This window comes from Petromyzon marinus, chromosome 62 (assembly GCF_048934315.1).
Source record: "Petromyzon marinus isolate PM22_M1 ecotype Great Lakes invasive population chromosome 62, UKy_Petmar_22M1.pri1.0, whole genome shotgun sequence".
Lineage (NCBI taxonomy): Eukaryota > Metazoa > Chordata > Hyperoartia > Petromyzontiformes > Petromyzontidae > Petromyzon > Petromyzon marinus.
In genome coordinates this window covers 5,885,311-5,897,495 of record NC_133728.1, presented here as the reverse complement: position 1 = coordinate 5,897,495, position 12,185 = coordinate 5,885,311, and the positions used below count along the sequence as shown (strand labels likewise).

The window sequence follows — 12,185 nt, the reverse complement described above, 5'->3', positions numbered from 1 at the left end:
ATAAAATAATAATAAAAATATAAAACAATAAAATTCTCACGACGTTTCGACTGCAACACAAGAAGCAATCATCATCAGGTGTGAAAACCACAGCAAGAATACTTGAAAAAAAGTGGCGTCTTTTTTTTCTTTGCTTGCTGTGGTTTTCACACCTGATGATGATTGCTGCTTGTGTTGCAGTCGAAACGTCGTGAGAATTTTATTGTTTTATATTTTTATTATTTTTTTAATTTTGATTTAAAGCTTTCGTGACTGCAGTAATTCATATTCTTAGCTCTTTCGGTAAAGTCACGTTGAAGGGAAACAATAAAATAATAAAAATATAGAACAATAAAATTCTCACGACGTTTCGACTGCAACCACAAGCAATCATCATCAGGTGTGAAAACCACAGCAAGAAAATTTGAAAAAAGTGGAGTTTTCTTTTTAACGTTAGCACCACGGAGAGCGATTTGGCAGTTATTTAAAAAAGCCGCCACCTTTTTTAAAATTTCCTTGCTGTGGTTTTCACACCTGATGATGATTGCTTGTGGTTGCAGTCGAAACGTCGTGAGAATTTTTATTGTTTCATATATATTTTATTATTTTATTGTTTCCCTTCAACGTGACTTTACCCAAAGAGCTAAGAATATTATTTTATTGTTACCCTTCTACGTAGTGGTGACTTTACCGAAAGAACCAAGAATATGAATCCCTGCAGTCACGAAAGCTTTAAATCAAAATTTAACCCACGCTCATTTAAAAACCATCACTCCACCCCACACAAAGGGAAGGTCTCTACATATTTACAGCGCCAACGAAGACGTTCAGCCTGAATTTCGATTTAAAGCTTTCGTGACTGCAATGATTCATCTTCTTTGGTTCTTTCGGTAAAGTCACCACCACGTAGATTGAGAATAAAATAATAAATTGATAAAATAAAATAACACAATAATATTCTCACGACGTTTCGGCCACATCACAAGCGGCCTTCATCAGGTGAAGGGACGAGACTGTCTGTCACTCCAGCGCTGTCCTACCAGACAGTCTCGTCCCTTCACCTGATGAAGGCCGCTTGTGGTGTGGCCGAAACGTCGTGAGAATATTATTGTGTTATTTTATTTTATCAATTTATTATTTTATTCTCATTCTACGTGGTGGTGACTTTACCGAAAGAACCAAAGAAGACGTTCAGCCTGACTGGGTGTTCTCGTCCATGCCCTGCCGCCTTTGCGGATTTTGGGGCCGTCCATAAATGACGTCACGCGATTTTGGACAATTTTTTTTACCTCTCCCGCCCCCCCCCCCCTCTAGTCACACGGCGTCACAAAAAATCAGCCCCCCCCTCAAATATGACGTCACAAAGCTTGCCCCCCCCACTCCCCCTCCCCAAAAAAATATATAAAACATGCTTCAAATCGCTTTAAACTATTGTCACATTGTAGTTGCGTGTTTAATGTAGCGCTGCACTCTGATGTTGTAGGGAGAAAACATTTATTAAAAAGTCAATTTAATTAAGTAGAACGTGTTGCCTATAAATTTTTATTTAATGCTTTCGTGACTGCAGGAATTCATACTCTTTGTTCTTTCGGTAAAGTCACCACCACGTAGGAGGGGAGGGAAACAATATTATTTATTATTTTATTGTTTCCCTCCTACGTGGTGACTTTACCGAAAGAACCAATAAATATGTGTTGCCTATATTTATTTTAAAAGTTGCGCAACTTGATGTGACGTCACATTTCTCAACCCCCTCCCCCACCCCCCCCCCCTCTTCGTCACACATCGTCACAAATGTCTGACCCCCCCCCAGGTGCGTGACGTCATTTATGGTCCATAAATTATGGACGGCCCCTTTGATGTTGCAGCAGCAGCAGAAAGTAACGAATAAGAGCGTCTCTTTTTCTTGGTTATTTGTGTAAAGTCACGTTAGAAAGGGAAAATAATAAATGAAATAATAGCACGCGACGTTTCAATTGCAACACAATGATAGCTCGCCACGAAACGTCGCGAGCTATCATTGTATTTACTTATTTACTTATTTCCACCCGACTTTACCCAAAGAACCAAAGAGTATGAATTCCTGCAGTGACGAAAGATCCGAATCAAGTTTTTATTTTTATTTTTTAAATCCGGCATCGTAACAATGTCGGGTTTTTGCAGCGACGCACGGGATGCCGTGATGGGAGGCGGTGGTGATGGTGGAGAACTGCACAACTAAGTGGATCTTACCTCGTAAAATACTACTATTTATTATGAAAAAAAATCTTATTTTTTTAGATATATATAGCAAAATAAATATAGAGAATTGATCCGATACGATTGGAACTAATCTTTGGGGTTTTTTTTCGGTGAAGTCACGTCGAAATAAGAAAAATAAAAATAGAATTATTTTTTCTTATTTTTCTTATTTCTACGTGACTTTACCGAAAAAATAACAAAGATTAATTCCTGCAGTCACGAAAGCATCATTAGTGTGAGGTCGCGTTCCTACTGGGGCCTCATAATGGAGATAACCAAAGCACGTTGATGGGCAGGGTTTAACGAGTTAGCTCACTCTATCCGTGTGTAACGTGGTGCTCACGGTAACTGCATGGGAGTTGATCCGATACGAGTGGAACTCTTCAGCCGCGATGCTACTGGGGACTCACACTGAAGATAATTGGATCACGTTGACCACGGCGACCCATGCCTAGCTACCCCACTACCCTCACCCACCACCCAAGGAGGACCCTGATGAACGAACGATTAAAGTGACGCTGACCATACTTCCCCACCCTGGTCCCCCCACTACCTCCCACCCCCCCACCCCCGCACCCCCCACCACGCCCCCCACCCCACTCCTCCCAACCCCCCACTACCTCCCAGGCTTCCGCCAGGAGGACTCTGTCGAATGACTGATTGAACGACACTGACCGTACCTCCACCACCCCCGTGTCCCATCTCGCTCCCCCCCCCACAACCCCCCCCACCACCACCCCCCCACTACCACCACCCCCCCCACCACCACCCCCCACCACCACCCCCCCACCAGGCTCCCGCCTGCGCCAGGAGGACTCTGTCGAATGACTGAATGAACGACACTGACCGTACCTCCACTACCCCCGTGTCCCATCTCGCTCCCCCCCACCACCACCCCCCCCCACCACCACCCCCACCCCCCCACCACCCACCACCACCCCCCACCACCACCCCCCCACCAGGCTCCCGCCTGCGCCAGGAGGACTCCCCGCCTCGGATCGCCGAGCATCCCTCCGACCTGATCGTGTCGCGGGGCGAGCCGGCGACCCTCAACTGCAAGGCGGAGGGGCGTCCCCCTCCCAGCGTCGAGTGGTACAAGGACGGCGAGCGCGTGGACACCGACCGCGACGATCCACACTCGCACCGCATGCTGCTGCCCGACGGTTCGCTCTTCTTCCTGCGCGTGGTGCACGGCCGTCGGGGCAACCGGCCGGACGAGGGGACGTACGCGTGCGTGGCGCGCAACTACCTGGGGGAGGCCGTGAGCCGGAACGCCTCGCTCGAGGTGGCCGGTGAGTGCGCGCGGTTCGGGTCTCGGTTCGGTTGTTGTGGTGGTGGTGGTGGTGTTGGTGGTGTTGGTGGTGGTAAGAGGGTGGTGGTGGTGTTGTGGTGGTGTTGGTGGTGTTGGTGGTGGTTATGGTGGTGTTGGTGGTGTTGGTGGTGTTGTGGTGGTGGTGGTGGTGGTGTTGTGGTGGTGGTGGTGTTGTGGTGGTGGTGGTGTTGTGGTGGTGGTGTTGTGGTGGTAAGAGGATGGTTGTGGTGGTGGTGATGTTGTGGTGGTGTTGGTGGTGGTGGTGGTAAGAGGGTGGTGGTGGTGGTGGTGTGGTGGGGGTGTGGTGGTAGGGGTAGGGGATGGTGGTGTTGGTGGTAAGGGGTGGTTGTGGTGGTGGTAAGAGGGTGGTTATGGTGGTGTTGTGGTGGTGGTAAGAGGGTGGTTATGGTGGTGTTGGTGGTGTTGGTGGTGTTGTTGGTGGTGGTGTTGGTGGTGTTGGTGGTGTTGTTGGTGGTGGTGTTGGTGGTGTTGGTGGTGTTGTGGTGGTGGTGTTGGTCGTGGTAAGAGGGTGGTTGTGGGGGTGGTGGTGTGGTGGTGGTGTGGTGTGATGGGGATGTGGTGGTAGGGGGTAGGGGTAGGGGATGGTGGTGTTGGTGGTGGTGGTAAGGGGTGGTTGTGGTGGTAGTGGTGGTGGTGGTGGTAAGAGGGTGGTTGTGGTTGTGTTGTGGTGGTGGTAAGAGGGTGATTGTGGTGGTGGTGGTGGTGGTGTTGTAGTAGGAGGTAGTGGTAAGGGGTGGTGGTGGTGGTTGTGGTGGTGGTGGTGGTGATGGTAAGGGGGTGGTTGTGGTTGTGTTGTGGTAGGGGGTGGTTGAGATGGTGGTAGGGGTGCTTGTGGTGCTGGTGGTGTGGTGATGGTAAGGGGGTGATTGTGTTGTGGTGGTAGCGGGTGGTGGTAGGGGGTGGTTGTGGTGATGGTAAGGGGGTGATTGTCGTCGTGTTGTGGTGACGATGATGGTGGTGGTAGTAAGGTGTGGTTCTGGTGGTGTTGTAGTGATGGAAGGGGGTGGTTGTGGTGGTGTTGTGGCGGGGGTGGTGTGGTGGTAGGGTGTGTTGTTGTGGTGGTGGTGGTTGTGGTGGTGGTGTTGTGGTAGTGGTGGTGGTGGTGATGGGGTGATGTGATGGTGGAGTGACGTTGTGGTAGGGAGCTGTCGTGGTGCGGTGGTGGTGGGGACAGCCTTGGTGGTAGTGGGGGTCGTTGTGGTGGTGGTGGTGGTGGTGGGGGTCGTTTTGGTGGTGGTGGTGGTAGTGGGGGTCGTTTTGGTGGTGGTGGTGGTGGGGGTCGTTGTGGTGGTGGTGGTGGTGGGGGTCGTTGTGGTGGTGGTGGTGGTGGGGGTCGTTGTGGTGGTGGTGGTGGTGGGGGTCGTTGTGGTGGTGGTGGTGGTGGTGGTAGTGGGGGTCGTTGTGGTGGTGGTGGTGGTGGGGTGCGTTGTTCTGTGTGTGTGGCGTCAAGGTGTGTACCTAGCCTGGCACAAGCGTCGTGGTGACGTCGCCACCAACTAGTAGCAAACGGGTGCTGATGTTGTTGATGGTGACGGTACAGATGATGATGGTGGTGGTGGTAATGTTGGTGATGGTAGTGGTGGTGGTGGGGAGTGGTGGTGTAGCGGTTAGCGCTACGCTGCGCTACGAACCCGGCGACCCGAGTTCGATTCCCGCTCACGGCCAACACCCAGTGACGGTTATCTGCACCGGTCCTGGGCCTCCCCTAGGTCGACTCAGCCTCAAATGAGTACCTGGTGCGGTGTGCAAACATCGCCACTGGGGGAGACAAAGGCGGCCGGGCGTGGTGCTGGCCACCCACCCCCTCGTGTGCTGTTCCGGCCTTCATAGGTGCTCGCTAACAGCACTTGCCCGAACAGTTCGTGAAGGCTATACGGGGGATCTTTGTCTGTGGTGGTGCTGGCGGTGATGCTCTGTGGACAACATTGATGTCCCATTGGAAGGGGGCCCAGTTAGATTCCTTGCCCCAGGTGGAGGTGGTATTGGTTCAGTAGCGAGATGTTAACTACCTCGCCTGGTGTACAGGAGGTCGTGGGTTCGATCCCGACCCTGACGCCTGCTGTATATTTGGAGTTTGCGTGTCTCTCTCTCATCATCATCTAGGTGGTGAGATGTTAACTACCTCGCCTCGTGTACAGGAGGTCGTGTGTTCGATCCCGACCCTGACGCCTGCTGTATATTTGGAGTTTGCGTGTCTCTCTCTCATCATCATCACGGTGGCTACGAGATGTTAACTACCTCGCATGGTGTACAGGAGTTCGTGGGTTCGATGCCGACCCTGACGCCTGCTGCTGTATATTTGGAGTCTGCGTGTCTCTCTCTCTCTCATCATCATCACGGTGGCTAGGAGATGTTAACTACCTCGCCTGGTGTACAGGAGGTCGTGGGTTCGATCCCGACCCTGATGCCTGCTGCTGTATATATTTGGAGTCTGCGTGTCTCTCTTTCTCTCTCTCTCTCCTCCCGTGGTCGAGTGGATTTGTCTCCGCTTACTCCGATGTAACCCCCTCCCTCTCCACACATAAGTGTCCACTTGATGATGATGATGATGAGGATAAGCCCTCTCACGTCGTTGAGCAGCTATCAATTGTGATAGCCAGGTGTCGCTTCTTATTAAAAAAAAGAGCAGATTAGTTGGGAGCACTTACATGGTTCGAATACAATTGCGAAAATAAAAAAAAATTTGAGCGTCGTGGCGATGATTTAGCCGTGGCAAGCATGATCAAACTGCTGCTGATGATGATGATATCTGCATAAAGTGACTGATCGTCTGAGCCGTTATTGCCGGATGCATGTATAATTTAAGTTATCGCGCGATGCAAGAGAATCAATATTGTCAGTACCGATGTTGATACTTACAGCCATTCTGTAATCATGTGCTTATTTATTTATTTAACCCCCCCCCCCCCTACATATTGCAATTTGTATCCGGCCTAAAGTGCCCGCACATAGACAAAGATAAAGAACCCCCGTATAGCCTGTAACAGACTCTAGGGGCAAGTGCTGTTAGCGAGCGGCGCCTATGAAGGCCGGCACGGTAGCACACGAGGGGGTGGGTGGCCAGCGCCACGCCCGACCGCCTTTGTCTCCCCCGTGGCGATGTTTACACAGCGCAAAACAGGTGCTAATTTGAGGCACGCAGACACACACACACTCACACTCAGGCACAATAATAGCCCCCCCCAGGCACCCACTCACCGCACCCCCGAGGACAAACGCATGCGTTTAACCCCAGGTCGCGACTTACAGGAAATCTATAAGGGGGGGGGGGGGTACAACGGCGGGGGAGGGGGGCCATGGGGGGTGGGGGGGGGGTGGGGGCCATGGGAGGGTGAGTGTCTCCCTTCACTCAAGGAGGTAGTGGGGGGAAGTGGGGGGGTGGAATGGGGGGTGGAGGGGGTACTGCAGGGTGAGTGTCTCCCTTCACTCAAGGAGGGTGGGGGGGGAGTGGATAGGGAGTGGGGGGCGGGGCTGTTGGGGGGGGGGATGGGGCAGCCCCTCCCCCCCCCAGCAACTTTTCCCCAGCGCTAAGCAGCCAATTTATATGCGCGCCCAGCTCCGCGTGAGTTCTGACAAACAAATCCTCGTTTGTCACATTCCATTTATTGCCGTGTTTATTTTTTACTTAGCTCGAGAGCGCGTGCGTGCGTGAGCGTGCGTGGGTGTGCGTGCGTGAGCGTGCGTGGGTGTGCGTGAGTGTGCGTGCGTGAATGTGCGTGGGTGTGCGTGAGTGTACGTGAGTGTGCGTGAGTGTGTGTGGGTGTGCGTGAGTGTGCGTGGGTGTGCGTGAGTGTGTGTGGGTGTGCGTGGGTGTGCGTGCGTGGGTGTGCGTGGGTGTGCGTGGATGTGCGTGCGTGAGTGTGCATGAGTGTGCGTGAACGTGCGTGGGTGTGCGTGCGTGAGTGTGCGTGAGTGTGCGTGCGTGTGCGTGCGTGAGTGTGCGTGGGTGTGCGTGCGTGAGTGTGCGTGAATGTGCGTGGGTGTGCGTGAGTGTACGTGGGTGTGCGTGAGTGTGCGTGGGTGTGCGTGCCTGAGTGTGCGTGGGTGTGCGTGCGTGAATGTGCGTGAGTGTGCGTGAGTGTACGTGGGTGTGCGTGCGTGCGTGAGTGTGCGTGGGTGTGCGTGGGTGTGCGTGAGTGTGTGTGGGTGTGCGCGCGTGAGTGTGCGTGGGTGTGTGTGGGTGTGCGTGCGCGTGCGTGTGTGTGCGTGGGTGTGCGTGAATGTGTGGGTGTGTGTGAGTGTGTGTGGGTGTGCGTGAGTGTGTGTGCGTGTGTGTGTGCGTGGGTGTGCGTGAGTGTGAGTGGGTGTGCGTGAGTGGGTGTGTGCGTGAGTGTATGTGTGCGTGTGTGGGTGTGAGTGGGTGTGCGTCAGTGTGCGTGAGTGAGTGTGAGTGTGTGTGCGTGAGTGTGTGTGCGTGAGTGAGTGTGTGAGTGTGTGTGTGCGTGAGTGTATGTGGGTCATGTAGCCCGCATGCCCAGCCATCGCATGCTAAAACAGCTTTTGTTCGGCCGGATCGAGGGGGCTAAACGGGCGCGGCACGGGCTAGAGAAGAGATGGAGTGATGTGGTACAGGAGGACGTGGAGCTGAGTGGACTTGCCGATGACCGGTACCAGCGGTGTCAAGATCGGCCTCTGTGGAAGAGGAGGCTCGTGAAGGACGCTGCTACTGGGCAGTTGGAGGCAGTCGCCCTCCAACAACAACGGAGGGCGGAGGAGCGACGCTCACAACAACGAGCGGAGCGCCGGGTGGCTAAAGCACAGCAGGTTGGCACAGTAGGGGGCACAGGTGGTGCATCAGCCAGTCATCTCAGTCAGTCGACCCGTGGCACCTGCTGGGTCTGCCCCGTGACCTCCTGCCAGCGGACGTTCGACACTTCACGTGGCCTCAAGGTGCACATAGCCTGGCACAAGCGTCGTGGTGACGTCACCGCCACTTAGTGGCGAATGGCGGTTGTTGTTGTATGTGAATGTGTGTGAGTGTGAGTGTGTGTAAGTGAGTGTGAGTGTGTTAGTGTGTGTGAGTGTGTGTAAGTGTGTGAGTGTGTGTGAGTGTGTGTGTATGTGAATGTGTGTGAATGTGTGTAAGTGAGTGTGTGAGTGTGTGTGAGTGTGTGTGTGAGTGTGTGTGTGTGAGTGTGTGTGAGTGAGTGTGTGTGTGAGCGTGTGTGTGAGTGTGTGTGAGTGTGTGTGAATGTATGTGAGTGTGTGTGAGTGTGTGTGAATGTGTGTAAGTGAGTGTTAGTGTGTGTGAGTGTGTGTGTAAGTGTGTGAGTGTGTGTGAGTGTGTGTGTATGTGAATGTGTGTGAATGTGTGTGAGTGTGTGTGTGAGTGTGAATGTGTGTGAGTGTGTGTGTGAGTGTGTGTGTGAGTGTGTGTGAGTGTGAATGTGTGTGAATGTGTGTAAGTGTGTGTAAGTGTGTGTAAGTGAGTGTGAGTGTGAATGTGTGTGAATGTGAGTGAATGTGTGTGAGTGTGTGTGTGAGTGTGTGTGTGAGTGTGTGTGTGAATGTGTGTGAATGTGTGTAAGTGTGTGTAAGTGAGTGTGTGTGATTGTGTGCGGTTAGCGCTACGCTGCGCTAAGAACCCAGCGGTACCCGGGTTTCGATTCCCCGCTTAACGGTCAAACGCCGGCGACGATTATCCGAACCGGTCCTGGGCCTCCCCTAGGTCGACTCAGCCTCAAATGAGTACTTGGTGCGGTGTGTAGTGAACATCGACACTGGTGGGGGGGGGGGGTTGGGGGGGGGTAGACAAAGGCGGCCGGGCGGGGTTACTGGGCGACTCACCGCCTGGCGTGATGCCGTTCCGGCCTTCAGTTATGCTGCGCGCTAACAGCACGTGCCCCCCCCCAAGCCCCCCCCCCCGCCTAAACACTCTGTTGAGGCTATACGGGGGACCTTTGTCTTTTTTTCTCTCGCGTGGGTGTTGGTGACGTCGTCGTCGCGGGTCACCTCGACCAACAGCGGAGCGGCGCGTGGTTTGAGACATCGAACAGACACAACTCCCCCTCTCTCCCCCCACCTCGCTCCCCCTTCCCCCCCACCTCCATCCCCCTCCCCCCCTACCTCTCCACTTACAGATGAACCTTGAGAGCACCGCCCCCCCCCCAACCCCCGGTCAAGCCCCCCCCCCTTCACCCCGCCGCCCACACAACCATAGACTTGATGCCCTTGAATAGGCAAATATGTCCCGGAGAGCGAAGCGCCATCCATCACGCAGTACTCTCTCTCCATCTCTCTGTCTCTCTCCATCTCTCTGTCTCTCTCCATCTCACTCCATTTCTCTGTCTCTCTCCATCTCACTCCATCTCTCTGTCTCTCTCCATCTCTCTGTCTCTCTCCATCTCACTCCATTTCTCTGTCTCTCTCCATCTCACTCCATCTCTCTGTCTCTCTCCATCTCTCTGTCTCTCTCCATCTCTCTGTCTCTCTCTATCTCTCTGTCTCTCTGTCTCTCTATCTCTCTATCTCTCTGTCTCTCTGTCTCTCTCCATCTCTCTCCGTCTTTCTGTCTCTCTCCATCTCTCTGTCTCTGTCCATCTCTCTGTCTCTCTGTCTCTCTCCATCTCACTCCATCTCTATGTCTCTCTCCATCTCTCTGTCTCTCTCCATCTCTCTGTCTCTCTCCATCTCTCTGTCTCTATCCATCTCTCTCCATCTCTCTGTCTCCATCTCTCTGTCTCTCTCCGTCTCTCTGTCTCTCTCCATATCTCTGTCTCTATCCATCTCTCTCCATCTCTCTGTCTCTCTGTCTCTCTCCATCTCTCTGTCTCTCTCCATCTCTCTCTCTCTCCATCTCTCTGTCTCTCTCCATCTCTCTGTCTCTCTCCATCTCTCTGTCTCTATCCATCTCTCTCCATCTCTCTGTCTCTCTCCATCTCTCTTTTTTTTTCGATCAGAGCAAACAAGAAGATGCTCGGTGTAGTCGGCACTTTGCTCCGTTCATCATTTCGTTTTTTTCTTTTTTTCCTGCTCTCCTTACCCCTTCCCTCTCTCTCTACCCCCCTCTCTGCCCCTCCTCTCTCTCTCTCTACCCTCCTCTCTGCCCTCCCCCTCTCTCTCTGCCCCCTCTCTTCCTACTCCATTTGGCTCTCTCTCGCTCTCGCTTTTTTTATATAACTACGACAAGTGCTGCATCTGCACGCAGCCCTTCCCACAGTCAAACGGCCTCCGACGGGTAGCTCACAATCTGCATGCACGGAGCTCTCTACCGTCATCTGCCACCGAGCACACGGCCTCCTCCAGCGCCCACCGCTCCTTGAAGGCCGGCACGGCGTGGGTCAGCCGCGCGTGGCGGAACTCCAGCCCACACCCTGGCTCCGACCGGAGCGCGGAAGATGCCCAGGGCTGCTAGCCGGACGTTTCCCCTCCAGGGCCACTTTCCTCGCCCTGTATATGGCGAGCGTGGCGTGGCCGAAGAGCACGTTGACCGGCCCCTGAAGATGTCGAGGTCCGTCGCCCTTGAGGTTTCCAAAGATGAGGACCGTCGGGGAGAAGTGGAGGCTGAACCTTAGGAGGATGTTTCTCAGGACCTTGAAACAGCGAGTCCAGGCTCTTGCACTCCACGTATTGGTGCGCCACCGTCTCCACTTTACCGCAGAACCGGCACTCCGGGGACGTGTCGGTGAAGCGCGCCAGGGAGACGTTGGTGGTGACGGTGCCGTGGGCGATGCTCCGGCTGAGGTCGCCGATGCGGTTGTACGTCGGGCTGGAGTAGAGTTGCCTCCAGCGAGGCCTCTCTGGAGAGCTCCTCTGGCAGGCAAGGCTGCATTGGCTGGGTCATGTAGCCCGCATGTCCAGCCACCGCATGCCGAAACAGCTTTTGTTCGGCCGGATCGAGGGGGCTAAGCGGGCGCGACACGGGCTAGAGAAGAGATGGAGTGATGTGGTACAGGAGGACGTGGAGCTGAGTGGACTTGCCGATGACTGGTACCAGCGGTGTCAAGATCGGCCTCTGTGGAGGAGGCTCGTGAAGGATGCTACTGGGCAGTTGGAGGCAGTCGCCCTCCAACAACAACGGAGGGCGGAGGAGCGACGCTCACAACAACGAGCGGAGCGCCGGGTGGCTAAAGCACAGCAAGTTGGCACATTAGGGGCCACAGGTGGTGCATCAGCCACTCATCTCAGTCATCTCAGTCAGTCGACCCGTGGCACCTGCTGGGTCTGCCCCGTGACCTTCTGCTAGCGGGCGTTCGACACTTCACGTGGACCTGACGCGCACCTAGCCTGGCACAAACGCCGTGGTGACATCACCGCCACTTCGTGGAAAATGACGATTGCTGTTGTTGTTGTTGGTGGTGGTGTAGCGTCACCAACACGCCAGAAATCCGAGTTCGATTCCCGCTCAAGGCCTTCACCAGTGACGAATTCATGAGAACCGGTCTTTGGTTTCACCTAGGTCGACTCAGCCTCAAATTAGTTCCCAGCGCGATGTGCAGTAAACATCGCCACTGGAGAGACAAAGGCGGTCAGGCGCGGTGCTGGCCACCCACCCCACTCGTGTGCCGTGCCGGCCTTCAGAGGTGGTGCTCGCTAACAACACTTGCCCCAACAGTCTGTTAAGTCTATGCGGGGGACCTTTGTCTTTGTGTGGGAGCGGTAGCGCAGCTGCGTTACGAACCCGGCGACCCGA

General features: G+C 54.1%; 1 protein-coding gene across 1 annotated transcript in view; it reads left to right on the top strand.

Moving 5' to 3' along the window:
* Positions 1-12,185, top strand: part of LOC116955856 (roundabout homolog 1-like) — a 435,354-nt gene that overhangs the window by 300,499 nt on the left and 122,670 nt on the right. Inside the window, exon 4 of the mRNA XM_076053760.1 lies at positions 3,183-3,512. Within this exon, the coding sequence (XP_075909875.1) occupies positions 3,183-3,512 (330 nt within the window). The remainder of the gene's footprint in view (positions 1-3,182; positions 3,513-12,185) is intronic.